At 52.8% G+C, this 18,181-nt stretch overlaps 4 protein-coding genes across 4 annotated transcripts; 2 read left to right on the top strand and 2 right to left on the bottom strand.

Annotated features, from left to right (window-relative positions):
* Positions 1 to 78: 78 nt before the first annotated feature.
* Positions 79 to 1,079, bottom strand: CAOG_05498 (NADH-ubiquinone oxidoreductase B18 subunit). The gene is made up of 3 exons (XM_004346121.2): positions 1,021 to 1,079; positions 409 to 577; positions 79 to 329 (listed from the first exon to the last, which is right to left on the bottom strand). The coding sequence occupies exons 1-3, from the start codon at positions 1,037 to 1,039 to the stop codon at positions 287 to 289; spliced, it is 231 nt and encodes a 76-aa protein (XP_004346171.2). The 5' UTR covers positions 1,040 to 1,079; the 3' UTR covers positions 79 to 286.
* Positions 1,080 to 1,309: 230 nt separating this feature from the next.
* CAOG_05497 (hypothetical protein) lies at positions 1,310 to 3,440 on the top strand. The gene is made up of 2 exons (XM_004346120.2): positions 1,310 to 1,447; positions 1,870 to 3,440. The coding sequence occupies exons 1-2, from the start codon at positions 1,367 to 1,369 to the stop codon at positions 3,271 to 3,273; spliced, it is 1,485 nt and encodes a 494-aa protein (XP_004346170.1). The 5' UTR covers positions 1,310 to 1,366; the 3' UTR covers positions 3,274 to 3,440.
* A 1,588-nt stretch (positions 3,441 to 5,028) lies between these two features.
* Positions 5,029 to 9,066, top strand: CAOG_05496 (hypothetical protein; the record flags this gene model as incomplete). The annotated part of the gene is made up of 15 exons (XM_004346119.2): positions 5,029 to 5,249; positions 5,339 to 5,413; positions 5,511 to 5,579; positions 5,670 to 5,741; positions 5,854 to 6,021; positions 6,123 to 6,194; positions 6,265 to 6,342; positions 6,415 to 6,486; positions 6,588 to 6,656; positions 6,741 to 6,812; positions 6,917 to 6,994; positions 7,070 to 7,144; positions 7,231 to 7,302; positions 7,384 to 7,523; positions 7,593 to 9,066. The coding sequence occupies 15 exons, from the start codon at positions 5,029 to 5,031 to the stop codon at positions 8,813 to 8,815; spliced, it is 2,556 nt and encodes an 851-aa protein (XP_004346169.1). The 3' UTR covers positions 8,816 to 9,066.
* A 439-nt stretch (positions 9,067 to 9,505) lies between these two features.
* On the bottom strand, positions 9,506 to 17,706 carry CAOG_08897 (hypothetical protein; the record flags this gene model as incomplete). Its single annotated transcript, XM_011272257.1, has 17 exons — positions 9,506 to 12,668; positions 12,843 to 13,944; positions 14,024 to 14,163; positions 14,244 to 14,315; positions 14,391 to 14,468; positions 14,547 to 14,618; positions 14,690 to 14,761; positions 14,838 to 14,951; positions 15,038 to 15,109; positions 15,197 to 15,258; positions 15,342 to 15,354; positions 15,497 to 15,571; positions 15,658 to 15,732; positions 15,823 to 15,846; positions 15,995 to 16,209; positions 16,822 to 16,900; positions 17,333 to 17,706. 17 exons carry the CDS (start codon positions 17,704 to 17,706, stop codon positions 9,506 to 9,508), a joined length of 5,802 nt encoding a protein of 1,933 aa, XP_011270559.1.
* Between the last annotated feature and the right edge of the window lie 475 nt (positions 17,707 to 18,181).

The raw sequence follows: 18,181 nt of genomic DNA, 5'->3' as shown, positions 1-18,181 counted from the left end.
AAAGTCCAAGTTGGATGAAACCAAACAAAACCAAAAACTTTGAACGTTTGTGTCACAACTCTCAAACAAGAAGACCGATCCAGACGGAAACACACGTACATTAGAAGACACCATCGTACCACGCACACCAAAACAAATCCTACAGCCAAGATGATACAGACAGGAACACAAGAAAGAAAAACAAGCAAAAAAAGCAAAGAAAGCAACAAAGCAGGCGATCGCCCTCCAGAAAGGTCACCGCCTCGAAAACTTCTGCAGCTGGACGCATCATTGCTTGATTAGTGTGTTAATGGTGAGCCTGGGCCTTGTTCAACAGCCGTCGCTTGTACCTGAGGTGCGTCCGAATGCAGACGGTGAGAAACCGCAGCAGCCCGCCGCTCGATCTGCCTCAAACGAAGCAACACTTACTCGTCATACTCGCATGCTTCATAGGCATGTCGGAGGTCGGTGCACTTCCATGGGAGGTAGGTGGTCGCGCGCCTGCACTCGTTGAGCGGAATGAGCAGGTGGGCGCAGTAGTCGCGCGCGTGGATGGGCAGCTGGGCGTCTGCCATTTCCTTAGCGGTGACTCGCATCTCTGTTCATATGTGTGTTCGTAGAGTGCAGTGAGGATACAGAGCGGGTGCGCTGAACAAGTTGAGCAAAAGTCTATGCTTGTATTTTTATTTTTTTTTTTATTTTTGCTGGATTTCCATTGCTTTTTTTTTTTTTTTTTTGGCTGACTTTCCATTGCCTTGCGTTTCTCTCTCCTCGCCCTCTCCTCCTCCCTCTGGATTGGCGTGCACAATCTAGATGAGCCTGTCACCACCAGTTGAGACGGAGAACGACGGGTCTCGCTTGGCGTTTGAGGCTCTTCTCTTCCTTCCATATGACTTTGTTGCTTTGCGCCCTGTCTCCACCTCGCACCACAGGCACATCGCCCCATCGCTGATTGAATATCCGGTGTGTGCCGCAAACTGCGCCTCTCTGATCTGGTAGGGCGGGGAATCGGGAACACATCAGCATCCAATGCAAGCTTGCCTCGTTGCTCGCTGCTCATTGCTGCTGAATCCAAAAGAACACGAAATAATAAAAGACTGAGAATCTGAGCATGAGCAAATGGAAATCATTGTAATTCTTGGTGATACTGTAGTGACAATCGTGCAATTGTGTGTGCAATGTGCTGAATGGCTTTCTGAGTGACTTTGAACTGTCCGTCTTCCTTTCCCCCCTTTGCCTCTTTCAACGCATACTCGGCTACTTCGCAGCATCAAGAGCAAGAGTCATTTTTCAAACTTTTCCTGAACTCTTCAATTCACTCTTCTTATTCTTTGTTCCTTTTGTATTGTCTTTGCTTCCTTCTTCCGTTCCTTCTGTGTGTCGTTGAATGACGAGTCATCAGCGGCTGTACTGGGCGCTCGATGGAGTGCCACTGTCGCTCTCTGCCGACTACCAAAGGCTCCTCCAAGTGAGTGCGCCCCATTCACCCATTCATCCTACTTCCACATCTCCACTAGCAAGCAGGAACCGACCAAACCCGGGCACAAGCAGTCATCACAAAAATTCAGGGCGCGAATTTGGCTGGGCGGACCCAGTTCGTTGGCCTCCCACGGTCGTCGCCGTGAACTCGCATCGCTGCTTCGCTGCCATCCATGCTGCGATTAGGACGAGCGTGAAAAGTCCAACCAAAAAAGCTCGTTTGAGCGAGCGACGGCGTTTTCGAACAAAGTTGTGGGGGTTCCAAGCACCGCGACCTTGTCGTCATCATCAGTCACTCACCAATCGCTCGCCGTCGTCGTCACTCGACTCTGATAAGACTCTGATTGCAAGGCACTATGTACTGTTGAGCTCAAATTCCCATCCGTTGCTTGTGCCTTTGTGCCTGGACAGATTGTCGAGCAGCCGCGCGCTCAGCTGCCTCACCCTCTGGTCGGCGCTACGTCCGCGCTGCTGGGAGCAAGTAGTCAGAACAACGTCGCGAACAATAGCACAAGCTCAAGCACAGCGAGTTCGAATGGTAGTAGTAGCAGCGGTAGCAGCAGTCTTCAACGGCAACTGCCGTACTCGTTTCGATTGGAACAGCAATGCCTGCGAGCGTTCAAGGAGCACGAGAAGGAGCTCGAGCGCGAAAAGCAGCGCAAAGTGCAGCAAGAGGCATTGCTCGAGCAACAAGAGCGAAAACTGCTTGAGGAGACGCGAGCACAAGTCAAACGGATGGCCGAAGAGGTCGAACAGATGCGCTTGGAGCAGCAAGAGCAACTCGCGCGATTGAACAATCCTGCTGCTGTTGCTGCTCCAGGGGTCGTCGACCCAACGGACAGCACAACTTCCCAAAGCGCATCTTCAGTTTCTTCTGCTTCTTTGGGCGCCAATTCCACGGCAGACCAGATCGATGGCACATTCTCTAGCTTTAACACCAGCACCAGGAGTAGCGGTATTCCGTCTCGACCAGACAGCACTCTTTGGTCGGTCGACTCTGCCCTGAGCGAGCCAAATCCCAAACTGGCCAAGCCACCAAGCTTGGCTGCCGCAGCAACACCCACTAGCTCCTCGACAACTCCAGTCTCCGTAATACCGCACTCGATTACTCCGTTGCAGCCAACGCCAGCACCGAGTACGTCCTTCTTTGCTGGTGCTGCTGCAACAACTCACGGGTCCTCTTCTTCGACAGTCGGTTCTTCCGCATCAACAACTCCCGTTCACCAACATACTCCTGCAGGATCGCCACCTCGCACTACTGCTCCAAGTCACGAATTCAACCAAGCGGCATACCAAATGCCAACGCACACCTTTCACAATCACGCTTCTCAACCTCCATACCAGTTTCAGCCGCATCCACTCCACACAGACAACACCCAGGACATTGCGCAGTCGTCGAACATGCCTGCCTCGCAATTCGCCTCGCTCGGTAGCCAACAACAACCCTCATCATCTCTAACGCCTCTGCAGCCCTCCATGTTTCTTCACGACGCTGCTCCAATTGTGCCAACCCTCGTTTCCAGCGGTAGCGAGAACGTGTCGACGAATCGAAGCGGTGCACCTCGTGTCCCGACAACCATGGGAGAGACGTCGTCATCGAAACGCGGCAACGCTGCTGCTGTCGGCAAGCCAAAGAACGAGCTGTGGCGTGAGTTCGAAGCCGACTCGACGCCATTCGAGACGGTCGAGTTGATGGCGTTGAACGACATTGCTGCGCTGAAGGATGTGCTCAGCGCTGCACCTCAGCCAGCACAACGAGTGCCACCATCCAACTTGCAGGCACATCCTGGCATTTCAGCGGTATCCCATCCATGATCGATGACGATGACGACAATCCTGAATGTCAACAAAAGATTCACTGTGCGTAGCGCGCACGGTGGAGCTGAGACGATGCCAGTCAATCCCACAAGGATGTGCAAAAGCGATTATCGAAAAATAAATACATGTTCCTTGCAAATGCCAATTGAATCGGAGGCAGGAGTTGGATGCGCTCCAAAACGTCGAATCAAGAAATCAAATGTCGCTTCTCATCAGAATTCCGGAGCAGCTGCAAGAAGGCACAAATGTCTTGTTGTGTGCGCCTTTCTTGAGATGAGGTCGGACGCACTCGACAGACCATGCATTTGTCTTGATGCTGAGTCAACTCTTTTGAGCACACGCAACGCAAGCACATGCACGGCAGCAAGGCATCAGCGTGGCATTCGTCGTGACGCTGAATCATCCATCGCAGCGCTCGTCTCTTCCTCGTTTGCTCCCCCTTTCTTCCCCTCCCCATAAATCGTCTCAAGATCTCGCCGAACGAAGGTCGATAGACACTTGCGGATTCAAGGCCATCTACCGCAAGCGCCGTGTCTGGAGACAGGAGAAACGCGACAGCCCAAAACATGTCGACATGATGCTGTTGATTTTTGTTTTTTGTTTGTTTTGTTGTTATTTTCCTGGTTTTATTTTTTACACACACACAGACACACAGACACACACACACACACACACACACACACACACACACACACACACACACACACACACACAAACACCACCAGCCAAAACTAACAAGACCAGTAAAAGTATCAATAGCTCGAGCTCAACTAGTCAAAGCAAAAACCAATGGGTTTCATGGTAATCTGTGTGGCGTGGCGAAGACGGTTTTGGATGTTGTCATTCTTTGTTTTGTTCAGCCCCGTCGGTAAGGACACAGTGTTCCAGGCGCAGGCTGCATGCTGCTGAAGACCGCCTGGAGTGTTGCGATGTATTCACATGCCTGTACACGTGGTGGGAGGCGGAGGATGGGGCTGGAAAGGGGTTGAAAGATGCTTTCGAGTCTTTGGTGGCGGTTGCGGCATTGTCGATTTTTGTTAGCCCCTCATGTCGCTTCTTTTACCAAGCAAGCCGGTTGATGCCCTCCTCGGCTTTCCCCCCCCCCCAAATTGCGTATTCATCGCCATATTTATTTAAGGAGGCCGGCGAGCCTGGAGGCGCAATGCAATGACGGAGCAAAAACCCCAATCGTCGTCGGTGACTCACCCACATTAAAAAGTAGATCAACAGGAATTCAAAACAAAGCAAAAGACGGTTGGCCAGCGAGTTGCGGTTGGTCAACAATTCGTGACACGACCGACCCGTGATGATCAATGACTTGGAGTCGCTGATCAAGTATCACATCGATGAGAGGCAGTCGAGAAGACGAGGAGTGTGCAATCCAATCACCACAAAAAAAAAAGAGGAGGGGAGGGATCGTCGAACTGCGCATCGGCAAAAACAAACACACCAAAAACAAAAACGGGCTGAACTCAACCTTTGGCTCGCCTTGCCGCTTGTTCACTCTTGAGCAGCTCGCATGAGCCAGTGTGTCGTCGATGCTCTCGGGCGAATGACGGCCTGCCTGCCTGCCCGCAGTGTGTCGGGAAGCGCTGTTCGCCGTTTGGCCTCTCTCTTTAATCCGGCCTTGCTTTTGTTTCGTTTTTGTTTTGTTTTTGTTTTTTTGTGTTTTTGAATTGTTGCTGCCATTGGGTATCTCTCATTGATACATTGCTAGTGCTGAGCTCGTGTCATTCACTCGGTCTTGCTCGCATGCTCACAGATCGCCGCATGAAAGTACAAGCCGCTTTGATTTTGCTCCTGGCGGCGGTTGCCGTTATCGCACCCTTGCAATGCATCGACGCCACCGCTTGTGGCAACACCAATACACAAACTGGTGTCTGCGACTGCTCCTCCGGCAACGTCATGACCTGTACTGGAATCTCCAGCATGCTTACAAGCAACATTCCGACAGGCACGACTCAAATTAGGATGTATGTTTGTTTCCGTTCGCTGCGGCGCGTTTCGCGGAATGATTAGCTGTGGTGCTGCTACATTGTCTCATTGTTGCGCCCCATTGTAGCACTGATTGCGCAAGCAGCAGCACTTTGACGATGAGCTCGACCTCGTTTTCCGGTCTTAATTCTTTGACAAGCATGTAATGACCGTACTGTTTAGATGTTCCATTTTGCCTGCATGTTGAGCTATTTTTTAGTTTCGTGTCCTGACGGTGACGGCTTGGGCACCTTACATAGCTACATCAAGAATTGCATTGTGGTGCCTGCGGTAGGAATGATTTCCAACCTCCCTGCCCTTGCCTCCATGTAAGCCCCAAGCTTTCATGCAATAGTTGCAACATCGCCTCATCAGCGCCATCGACTTACGTTGGTTGCAACATGATTGAATGTTTGCAGCTCGATCCAATCGGCATCAATCACCTCGTTCCCTTCCGGGTCATTTTCCAATCTTCCGGTGCTGCAAACTTTGTAAGCAATGTCCTGAGCAGCTCCATATATGCAAGAAGTTGACAACTTGTGTGCCACATGAAACTCATAAAGATTGCTCCCATCTTTGCCAACTTGATCTGCCTGCATTCAGAGCCCTTGGCTTCAACCAGCTCACTGTCGTTCCATCTGATGTGTTCACGCTGACGTCGTTGCGAACATTTCAGCTCAGGGACCAAAACAACGTGGGAACCACTGTCTTCACGCCGTTTTCCCTTGCTTCGTCGAGCATGTTCTCAAGTTTGCAGCAGCTTATTACCATGTGAGTTTCACTGCCATCTGATGCGATACACGTCCTTGAAGTCTTTCAATCCAGAATTAGCCTCACGTATTCGCCCCTGGCTCATTTGCGTGCTCTCACAGTGACCTCTCCTCCTCTGGACTCACTTCAATTCCCGCCAATGCGTTCAGCAACATCCCACAGCTCAAGTATCTGTAAGACACGAGCCTAACACGATGGTGTCTCTCGTTTTCTTTTTATGCTCACCGACATTGTCTGTTCCAGGACGCTGGTCGGTTGCACGCTTTGCCAGCTCACCATTGAGCCGAACGCCTTTTCCAGCCTTCCGAACCTCAACAATTTGTAAGCCCGCGACATTTCATGGGTGATACAAACTGGCAGAAGACTTATGATGTTTGTTTGACGCATTTTTAGAGATCTTCGCTATAACAAGTTGACTTTGATTCCAAGTGGCGTGTTCACCAATCTGCCGTCGCTTTTCATGCTGTACTATGCTGCTTCACACAATGAAACGGGTCGGATAGAGAGCGATCTTCTCTGTGGGCTTGGTTTCTGACTTTTTCCGACGCGGTCGTGGTTGGTTCTAGGTACCTCTCAAACAACCAGATTACAACGATCGGCGCTGATTGGAGCGGTTTGCCAACATTGGCTTTGCTGTAGGTTCATCTGACTGTGGAGTTGTTTTCAATCTTCTGATCCTCATTTCACTTGGCTTTGCGTTTGCTCCTTTCTTGGTTTAGAGACTTAACAGTCAACAACCTGACTTCGCTCCCTGCCAGTTGGCTGGTGTCCTTCCCGGCTCTGGTTAATCTGTAAGTGTTCATGTCGTGACCTTTATGGAATTTTCTTGTCAAGTGCTCAAGTGTTCAGGTGTAAAAAATTCCATTCTCATCTGCTCGCGTATTTGAATCAACAGGCAGCTGACTCAAAACAAATTCACAAGCGTCCCGGCGAGTGCCTTCGGCATGCAAACGACTCTGTCTATGACAACGCTGTAAGTGCTCTTTTTGCAGGGCGTGGACAGGTTGGGAACCAACTGTCAAGCTCACCATCAAGCACGCCGACACAGAGACATGGTCGGCAACAACTTGGCGCGTATTGATGCGAACGACTTTCCTTCCAGTCTGCGCTTTCTGCAGTCTCTGTATGTTGTTGACACGACCGTTCTTGGGGAAATCTTGATTGTCGTGCATGACTGATGGCGTTTTACACGACATGCTTGTCTGGCAGATACTTGAACGGGAACACCATCACGAGCATTGCTGCTAGCGCATTCTCACAGTTGACCAGCCTCACAACACTGTAATGATGGCACTTTGAACGATACTATGACATGGTTTGGCCATCTTCCGTTTCTAACCAGCGCACGCCGTTCCTTCAAAGACGACTCTCGGGCAACTCTCTGACCACATTACCTCCTGGTCTCGCCCAAGGTCTCAGCCTGCTCACCTCGGTTACTCTCAATTCCAACAGCTTTGCTGTCGTCCCTCCCAGCACTTATGGAACGCTGGCATCGCTTTCAGGTGAGTATTTTGGCTTTCCTGTTACATGCAATGTGCGTTGTGAGTGCTTACTAGTTTCCCCGCATGCAGTCTGCCATTATGCATGCGCCACGTGCTTTGGTGCTGGATCGAGCTCGTGCTGCGCTGAGGGCTGTCTAACTTGCTCGTCTGGAGCCACGTGCACGCTATGCTATGCTGGATACACAATGCTGCCTGGAGGTTTGTGCATTTCTCCTGCGCGGGTTGCCGCCACCGCTGCTTCTGCCTCGATCGCATCCGACGCCTCTGCCGCTTCTGTCGCGTATGTCGCATCGACCGATTCCGCGGCGTCAGCGGCTGTTCAATCTGCGACTTCGGCCGCTTCAGCCGCGTCAGTCGCTTCGATTCGCTCGATCGAGTCGGCTTCTTCTGCCGCCTCGGCTCAGTCAGTCGAGTCGGTCGCCTCCATTCAGTCAGTTGCATCGGTTGCCGTTGCCCACGCTGCCGAGTCGGCCGCTTCCGTCGCGTCGATTGAGTCCGTGCAGTCCGCCGAGTCGGCCGCTTCCGTCGCGTCGATCCAGTCCGTGCAGTCCGCCGAGTCGGCCGCTTCCGTCGCGTCGATCCAGTCCGTGCAGTCTGTCCAGTCTGTCCAGTCACTCGCGTCTATTGCATCTGTCCAGTCTGTCGAGTCTGCTGCCTCTGCGGCCTCGGTCCATTCAATTGCATCAGTTTCTTCCGTGTCGGCAGCCTCTGTGCAGTCTATCGAGTCTGTTGCAGCGAGACCGTCCGTCGAGTCTGTCGCTTCCGTCCACTCTGTGTCAGCGGCCTCCGCGTCTTCAGTTTCTGCTTCGCTGGTTGCCACCGCAAACTCCCAAACCGATTCGGGTTCGTCCTTGTTGCCGATTGCTCTTGGCGCTGGCATCGGTGGCCTCCTGCTTCTCATCGTGATTCTGCTGCTGGTCCGCCGCAGCCGCAGTCGCAAAGACAGCTTTAAGCGCAACTCGCTCGAAAGCATTAACAGCAAGTCGGACATCGTACCGCGGGACTCGACGACAACTGAACTGTACCAGAACAGCTTGACAAAGGGGAAAGTCGACACTTCCATCTATGACGACGTCAGCAACAACTATGACCAGCTGACCAACCGCAACTACGACCAGCTGACCAACCGCGCCAATCCGAGTGAGGTGCAGTACACGTACGCCGACCCGGCAGCTGGCAACGTCCGAAAGCTTGGCGCCTCGAGCCAAACGCCATACAGCGAAGTCAAAACCGCCAACCTGTCGAACGAGGTGCTGTACGACAGCATGAAGGTGACATATGCCAACTCGTAACAGTACTTTCAACTGTGCTGTGACTGCTTTGCTCTGTTCGAACTGCGACCGTGGCTGCTCGGTTTGGCCGTGCAGCTCAAGTGTTTTTGAGAGTTTTTGAGTGTTTTGTTTTTTTTCAATTGTTGGGGGTGTTATGGAGTTATTCAAGTGTTAAGGAATTGTTGCCGGTTTTGGGTTTTGTTGTTGATGCCATTGGCATGGCTGCGTCGTGCAGTCCTGCTTTCATCACCAATACAGTGTTCTGAGTTCGATCTGTTCTCTCTGTATGAGAGCTTGAGATAGATGCCATGGTTGCGGCTGAGCGACGTGCGCTGAACTCGTTCATGTTGATCTTGAGCGCAAGTAATGAGCTCCTGCACAGTAGAGTTGTGTGACAACCATATCTGGTTGCCTCAGCTTCTTTTCTATTTTGTTGCATTCGCCTGATAGTATTTTGTTTTTTAATTGAGGGCTGGCACAGCTGGAGGCAATGAAACTGAGCAGCGTTCAAATATCATAAACTTTCCATTCCTTTTCAGTGCCGTGCAGCGCGTAACGCCCAAATCCTGTACACAGCGCCGTCCAGTAACTACTTTCCCAAAAAAAAAAAAAAAAAAAAAAAAAAAAAAAAAAAAAAAAAAAAAAAAAGGTCGATCGACATGCACTAGTACAGTATGAGGTGCGAAACTATATTGGACACAAACACAATGCTCAGCTCGCCATGGCCACGAGTTCACTCACAGCAGTTGGCATCCATCGCCCGCCATCGCTGACAAAAACAACTGCTCGGTCAATGTAGCAGAGCGCGCGGCCAAACTGGTACACTTGGTTGCCGTCTTGGCGCCGACCTTGGGCTGGCATGAAGAGCAGCCCATGCTGAGCTGCCAGCGACTCGAGCAAGTCCCTGAAACTGGCCTCTTGAGAAGCCAAGGTGGAGTAGGCAGGCGCGGTCATTTTCCGCTTCTGTTCGAGCTGTTGCTGTTGTTGGGCCATTCTGGCGCGTGCCTGCGCCGCCTGTGCTGGCGCTGGACGCGATGGATCAATCTTGTGGTTGACGGCATCAAGCGCCACTGTAAGCTGAGCGGAAATGGCTGGGTGATCCCGAATGGCCTTCGGAAGCAGAGCGCGCCACCCCAGATACCATTCTGCAATCTCGTCGTAATTGCCGTCGCTTGCGAGCCACGCGGTCAGAGCCTGGTGCCAGCGCGGGAAGAGCTCGCGCTCAAGCACCCCAACGAGCGGCTCGAGGTTGCCATGGAAAGCATCGACCCAGCGTGCCAGCCACACGACAGGCTCAACCGTGCGCTGGTTGGCCGGATCGACCGGCATCTCTCGGATGGCCTGGGAGAGCTTGGGCACGATGGAACGGATGAGGAAAACGCCAAAGTCGCCGGCGGGCATGACCGTCCGCCACGGAGAAAGGACGGCCAGGGCGGATTCGTCATCAGGAGTCCACTCAGCCAGCGCATTAGAAAGTTTGAATCGGATGGTGCGCAGAGCAACGCCGAGACGACCCATGCCCAAGAGAGGTAGAAAAGGAAAGAGCCAGGAATGGATGGGCACAGTGTCGCGCACCGGGTTCCAGTTTTCTACGTCGGCAATCAACCGAGGAACAAGGAGCTGATCGCAGAGATTCTCTCCAATCCATTCGGGTATTAAATCACTCCAAGCAGTCAGGGCGCGGACAAGGCGCTCAGTGTGCTCGAGCGATGATGTTCGTGGAGACCAGCGCATTAAGGACGTTCGCAAGTGCGGCACCCACACCTCCCACATGAGTCGATCGTAAGGCGTGACTTGTTGTTGATGTTGTTGCTGCTGCTGCTGCTGCTGCGACTGCTGTGCTGACGAGTGACTGCGTCCAAATAATGACTGTTCAACGGCATCCAAATCTGAACTGCTGGACGGGCGAGTTGGGGGAAGATTCAAGAGCTGCTTCCAGCTCCGCACCAAATCAACGCCATACGAGGAAGAAGTTGGGTCGGTGTCGGAAGAGAGGCTGCTGTCGGCATTCTTGACCGCATCGTCTCCGAAAAGCCGCCAATCGTTCAAGATGGCGGAGACTGCCGGGGTGGCGTACGACAGCGCAATGCGGGCGAGATTGAAGAGGCGGTATTCCTCAGGGAAGGAATCGCGCAGCATGTGAAAGACAGACAAGACCAGATTGGTTGTAGCTGGACCCTTTGAGCCGGCAAACGCCTCCAGAACCGAGCCATTGTTGGAGACGGACGACAGGGTGTTCACGCGCGCATGACACCGGGCGAGAATCTCGCTAATCTCCCGCACGCGCTCCATGGTGTGCTGGTCCTCGGCGTGCAGCGCAGCCAGTGACTTGTGCTCTTGTGCGAGTCGATGCAAGTGAGCCTGCTCCATGGGAACTTTGGAAGCAAACGATTCGAGCTCGGTCGCAAACGTGTCCACCATCGTCTTTATGTTGTACTGCAGTTCGGGCATCTGGCCGGACAGCGATGGCGCGCCGTCAGCGCCATACTCGGACGTCTGCATCTGGCCTTGAGCCAAGTTGGTCAGAACAACCGGTTGAGCGCCACGCAAGTCCACAATAACCTGCTGTTGTTGTTGTTGTTGCTGCTGCTGCTGTGATCCGGATCCGGCATAGTTGGCAATGATTTGCGTCGCAGTGCGCGGCGGCATGGACTGTCGTTGAGCTCCTTTTTTCCAGTGGGGTTCGGCAGGTCGGCGCTGTTTGCGTGATCGGGGTTGCTCCCCGCGCTCCTCTGCGTCCTCAAACTCTGCTTCCTGCGCAAGCATCTCGCGAGTTGCGGCAGATATTTCATCGTCTTCTTCAGCGGGACGCGAGCCTGCGCGCTTGCCTTTCGAGGAACGAGCGGAATCGTCGTCGGATTCCGAGTCTGCTCCTGGCTGGCCGCGCATTTTGGCACGTCGCTTCTCTTCCTCCCGCTGCTGGTCGGACAGCTCTGGCAGAAAACCGAGACCGAGGGTCTTGCCCTGGCGCTTTTGCACGTCCAAAGGCACCGCCATGCCTTCACCCGCGTTTCCGAGGCCTGCGCCCTCCACGTAGCCGTACTTTTTCAGCAATTTGCTGCCGATACCCTTGGTGAACTTTTCCCAAGTGGCGATCTGCGGCTGCGCATTGTCCTTCTTGCCTTTGGACGCCGACGCGGACGCCGACGACGACGACGACGACGAGCCGAGTCCAGCGGGCGCTCCAAATCCGAGTCCGCCCCGCATTGCTCCTGCAGATGGAGCCGCGTGCGTCCTCACTACCGGATCCGCACTTGAAGAAGCAGCTCCAGCAGTGCCACCGGACGTCCAACCGGCCGCAGCACCTGGTTTGGCTCCGAATGCATTGAAGCCAAGTCCCAGTCCAGCGCGACCATTTCCAGCATCGTCGTCGTCCTCGTCGTCCTCGCCGTCGTCCTCACCGTCGTCTCGACTTGTCTTGTTGGTCTGAAGCGCTCCACGCACATACGTCGTCCTGCCAAGTGAGAGCGGCGCGTCGTCGTCGTCGTCGTCGTCGTCGTCCTTGAAACGTCCACCAGCCCGGTGTCGACTCGTGCGACTGCCCAGCCGAGGCCGCGCGTACCCGTCAAACCCAAGATCGCCATCAAAGTCGTTGTCGCCGTCCTCGTTCTGGTCGTTGTCGCTGTCGTCGACGTCGCTGTCCTCGACCAGTCCGCCTCGCTTCTTCTTCTTCTTCTTGCTGGTTTGGCCATCATCACCATCGTTGTTGTCGTTGTCGTCGTCGTCGTCTGCAAATACGCCCAGCATGGCCTGCTCCTTGCTGAATCCGCGGTGGCGGGGGCGGTGTTGGCGACCACTGCTGCCAGCCAAGTCAGCGTCTGAGAGGCCAAACGAGACCATGTTTGGCTGATCGTCGTCGTCCATCATCGTAAGTCTTGATAGAGCGTATGTGTGTATGTGTGTGACTCAGGACGCCTTGCGTTTATGTGTTTGTTTCTTTGCTTGGACGATGTTTAACAGGCCAAAAAAAAAAAAAAAAAAAAAAGCTCAGAAGGCACGCAAAGTTTGAGACTGAGCAGCACAACAATGTACAATTACATCCATGTACGCGGTCGTGTCGGAAGCAGGCGCGACTACAACATTCGTGTACGTGGTCGTGTCGCCAGCCGGCAGGGCTGTTTTAGTGGAGATCGGGAGCGTGGCTTCCGCGTACACTGGTCCATCGGTGGGCAGAGGACCATCGCCGTTCGCGTAAATGACGGCGGATGACGGAGCGTGAGGGTTGAAGATGGGATTGGCGACATGAGAAGATGTCGGAGGAACAAGAACGTCATACGAAGCAGCTTCGGCTGCCTTCAGCAAGTGAGCGCTCGTGAGAACCATCCCAATAGTGTTGGCCTCTTCAGGTCCCTTCCGAATGGGCTTGGCAGAGCGGCGACGGCGTGCCACGACAATTGCGAGAATCAGCAACAAGAGCAGCACCAGCGAACCCAACACGGCGCCAATGATGATCGGGGTGGATGAACTGCTTTCGTCCCCCTGGCCAGCGGCGATAGACGCTGCAGACGTTGCCCAGGCAAAACTCGCACTGGATGCGGATGCTGCGTTTTCAGAGGCGACAGAAGCTGCCGAAGCGACAGCCGTGGAAGCACTACTGGCAGCCGAGGCTGACGCGATCGACGCGACAGTTGCAGCGGAGGCGAGAGTTGCGGCCGAGACGACAGCGGCAGCCGAGGCAGTTGCAACGGAAGCGATAGAAGCAACGGAGACAGTTGCAGCGGAGGCGATAGACACGGCGGAGGCAGTTGCAACGGAAGCAATAGACACGGCGGAGGCAGTTGCAGCAGAGGCAGTTGCAGCAGTTGCAGCAGAGGCAGTTGCAGCAGAGGCAGTTGCAGCGGTGGCGACAGAGGCGGCCGATGTTGATGCAACAAAGGCTGCAGATGCGATCGAGGCAGAGGCCAGCGAAGCGCCAGACGCAGACACTGTCGATGCGGCAGAGGCCAACGAAGCGCTGGACGCAGCGATGGTAGATTTGGCAGACGCGGTGGATGCCGAAATTGCGGACGGAGGCAAGCAGAATTGCCCCTGAGAGACATATCCGTTGTAGCAAGATGTGCACTGATTGGTGCTCGTGCAAGTCAGGCAGCCTTCGCCGCAGCATCGAGCGGGGCCAGCGCCCCAACACGTCGCGCAAGAGTAGTAACAGGCTGAAAAGAAAAAAAGGTCCAAAAGGTTAGTTCTGAGGCTCGCATCATGCCCCGCGTTCGCCAAGCAACGTGGACTCACCAACTGGAGTCGTAGTGGAGCCATATGTGCTGGGAGGCACCACCGTGAACGGGTTTGAGCCCAAGCGTACATCTTGAAGAGTAGCAATCCATTGAAACAACCCCGGAGGCAACGTGGTTGCGCTATTGGTGAACAGATACCTGCTCGAGAGAAGAGGGCTTGTGAGACCATCTGCATGAACAATGGGTTCTCAAAGAAGGAGTCTGCAACAATGCCTTACAGGTCAGTGAGCGACTGCAGACCCGAAAAGACTCCGGCAGGAAACGAGGTAATCCCATTTCTACTCAGATCCCTGCGGTCGGTTTATCAAAAGGTGAGTGACGACAGAATCGCCGATTCCCGTTGCAACAGTATGAGCACGCTAAACACTTGCAGTTGCAGCAGGGAGGGGAGATTCGTGAAGGCTTGTACGTGGACATTGGTGATCGAGTTTTGAGCCAAGTTCCTGTGCAAAAATGTAAACACAGTACATGATAAATGGCGATCAACATCGGTCACGAGCCTCCCTTGGCTGCAATCTTACAGGTACTTCAGCTGAGGCATGTTGGTGATCTCGACAGAACCGATACTAGAGATGCTGGAATACGCGAAAGTCCTGTGATCGGCGAATCAAGTCAATGTCAACACTCTCGGTAATTCATCCTGCGAATCGGGAGGATCTCGTACACATTTTGAAGTTGAGGTCGGTAGCTAATCAAGTTGGGTGGAATTGTGAGAAGTCCAGTGTAGGACAAATCCCTGCGCGTAGTCATCCAACCGCTCGAGGGTCAGTCACAGTTCGTGCACTCGTCGTTCGACAACCATCGGTCCCTACAGTAGCTGCAGGTTGTTTTGATTCTCGAGAAGACTTTGAAATGTCACGAATCCGCTCGGGTATTCCACGTATGTAAAGGGAAGTTCGAGAAGCGCTGGATTCTCGGACAGGACGCTTCACAGGATCACACAGGCCATCGAAATTTAGAAACGGCCAAGCATGGCGAGATGAGGACAAGACTGGCTCAAAGGTCCACTTACAGCTGCTGCAGAAGCGGGTTGTTTTGAAATGCAAAAACATTAATCGAGTTGAGGTTTGGGCTCGAAATTTGTCTGCCGAGATTGGAGTCGATTTGTTGCAGGTGAGACAGAGAACGCTCACGGTCAGCAACAAGCTACACATGAGACGCATGTCCTGACAGAGTTCTGAGGTTTGTCATTGTTGCGAGCAACGAGGGCCCGACGCTCGAGATCCGGCTTTTCTGGAGGTTTCTGCGATATAGAAATGAGCTCATTCCTTGACGCGGCAGAATTGAAATGCATCAAGCACAAAACTCAAACCTACAAGCTTTGCAGGCCTGTTAAAGGTGCGAAGGCGTTGGTTCCGATGTTGGCAATGTGAGAGTCGTACAATGACCTGGCTTTCGAAAATCTCTCCTGTGGTAAGCGTCTGCTGTTTCAACGATTCATCGAACTTTCTTTGCTGCGCTGGGCACTTACAGAGTAGTCAGCGTCGAAGGAGCGCCCGAAAACACATTCGGACCGATGGAATTAATTCCAGTTGTTTCAATCACGCTAACAAAACAAAGCAGAAATCCAGTCTCAGTCATGAGACAACTATCCTCGGGAATAAACCAGTGCAGCCGTATTGCTGATCTTACAGTCGGGAGACGGAAGGCATGTTTACCAAAAAGGAGTTTGGCAACGCGGTCAGGCTGGGGAGGTTGCGCAGTTCACTAATAGAAAATTGAGCAGATAACAAGTGAGCTCGGACAAGGACGTGTCCAAATTGAGTGCCCACAAATTGGCTGAACTAAAAAGCTTACAGAACGGCCAAGTCAGTCAAACCACTGAAAACGGAGTTTACTAGGGATGTGATTGATAAATCCTTCACGGTGCTGGTAATGCGTGATTCGGATTTGGAAACGAAGATGGGAGGGGGCGGTCAGCAAGCAATTCTTTTCGTGACCTTGAATTGAACAAGTCGGGTCAACTTACATGCTGATCGCGTCGTTCGGAAACGATGTGGGCATCGTGGTGCTGCAAGTGACTATCGTATATGCAAAGGCGGGAGCGCAAGTGCACACGGCACCAGTGCCACAAGCGGGTGCCGCTTGAGCTTTCGACACAAACGCAAGCAGCGTGACTGCGGCCAGCGCAGTAATGACCAACGCGGTCAGTCGAGCGGGTTTCTTTCTCGCGTTGATTTTCATCTGAAATGTCAACAACTCGCAGTAGGTGAGCAACAGCAATGACAATTCCCAATGCATCGCAGGCATTCGCTGGCTCTGTGGTTACTTTCTGTGGGAACCCAAAAATGATCTACGCAAAAAATTTCTATTTTTGATTATTTGTTTGTTTGTGTGCTGTGGTTGTGTCTTCCTCCAACGCGTTCCCATACTCTCCATCCATCCACCTTGTGCCCCCCATCCGACTGCCTTCGCTCGGCTTACGCCTTTGGATGACATAGTGCGCGTTTTCACTACTGAACCAAGCGCACTGCACGCGTTGTTGGAAGGTGAGATTTGTTTGTTGCAAAAACATGATCTACCATGACCCGCCACAAACATTCAACAACGCAGCAACAATCGGCTCCCTCTCCGACTGTCTTCGCTTGGCTTCCGCCATTGGAGGACGTGGATGCGAATCGGCAACCAGTGCGCGTTTTCACCACTGAACCAAGCGCACGACACGCGTTGTTGGAAGGTGAGTTGAGATTGTTGTTGAGAGCGTTGAGATTGGTTGATTTGTTTTGTTGCAGTCACGTCCCCCCAAAAAAATGATCGACCAAAGAAGCAAATGACCCGCCACTCCCAGATCAAAACATTTAACAACCGGCCAGTCAACGCCATCACCGTGACCGAGGGTTGCCCATCCAGGACGTTCAGTACAAAGATCCGAATACTGTAGAACAGGACAAGCAACAATGGGGAAAGGGGGCGAAAATCGAGATTCGCTTGAAAATCACCCATGACCGATGACTTTATCCGCTGTCAAATGTCCCGCAGCCTCACCTCAATTCAAAAGAAAAGAAAAAACAAAACAAATAAAAAAGACAAAAGAAAAGACTGGATTTTTCAAATCATAGCAGATTCGTTAAATTGGCGGTAAATTGGTGATGAAGTTTGACGAGAACGACTTGCAAAATCGCCGAAAAACAGCTCGTTTGGGCGCTCGTGGATGACATGGAAGAAAAATCGAGCAGATATATCGTTGTATTCAATATGCAATACAATGAAGACCGAAGTCTCCGAAGAGTTCGCGGCACAGTACAAAGCGAATTTCGCCAAGAAACTACATTTCTCAGCTCCGTCTTCGCGCCAACCTCGAACTCACAGACACTCCAACAGAGAGTAGTCAGCAAAGGACTCGCGTTCCCCATGCAAATACGGCGGCAGGTGCTTGACAAACTTGTCCCAGTCCTTATCAGACGCGATCTTGAAGCTATGCAGGATCTGATTGGGTTGGTACTCTCCGCATCTGGTGATGAAACGCTCTGCTTCATGGTGACCGACAAGGACAGCCACCTCTTTGGCGTGGTCGTCATCATACTCACTCAGCTCGCCTCTTTCGAGCGGCCAACATAACAACTTGGAACCAGGGATGTGGCAGCCCTGGTAGTCGAAGATTGCGTGATGGAGTTCCTTGGGGAATTTCGCCAGAGTCGTCCGAATGCCGCGAAGTGGTCTGAACAAGATATCATATCCCATTTTTCAGTGCGGCTCTGATGAAAAAAATTAAGACTGGCTGCCGCGGCTAGTAACTGACGCCATTTTTGGCCATGCTGGTCTCGGCAATGACGCACACGACAAGTCAAACCTCAACCAGTCGCAAACTAGGTAAGCACGTCCACACTTTGTTTGAGTGTCCTGCATCTTCTAGTTGGCGAGCAGCGCCGCAATCGCGCACATCATGGCTGGAAGTCTCCGTTGGCACAGCGTCCGTCGTTTTCCCGCTCATCTGCGAGCGCCGCTGCGTCGTCGTAAAAGTTTCTTGAGGCCCAGCATCGACCTTGTTCTGCTCGATGCTCCAGGCTCCCCTCTGGGCAGCGAATTGGTCCATGAAGCGCCATGAAGCGTCAAGAAACGCCCAACCCGGCAAAGAACAAAAACAAGCTGTTGCAGACGGATGCCTCGCTTGCCAAAGCGATCTCTGGGAAGCTTGTCAACACTTGCACGCTGGCTC

The sequence above is a fragment of the Capsaspora owczarzaki genome, assembly GCF_000151315.2.
Source record: "Capsaspora owczarzaki ATCC 30864 unplaced genomic scaffold supercont2.9, whole genome shotgun sequence".
Classification (NCBI taxonomy): domain Eukaryota; class Filasterea; order Ministeriida; family Capsasporidae; genus Capsaspora; species Capsaspora owczarzaki.
This window is presented reverse-complemented; position numbering and strand designations above follow the sequence as displayed.

Coding starts and splice junctions, on each gene's coding strand:
- CAOG_05498 (XM_004346121.2), bottom strand. Junction 330..408: donor GAAGCATGCGAGTATGACGA/GTAAGTGTTGCT, acceptor GACGCACCTCAG/GTACAAGCGACGGCTGTTGA.
- CAOG_05497 (XM_004346120.2), top strand. CDS start 1,367: ATGACGAGTCATCAGCGGCTGTACTGGGCGCTCGATGGAGTGCCACTG. Junction 1,448..1,869: donor ACTACCAAAGGCTCCTCCAA/GTGAGTGCGCCC, acceptor GTGCCTGGACAG/ATTGTCGAGCAGCCGCGCGC.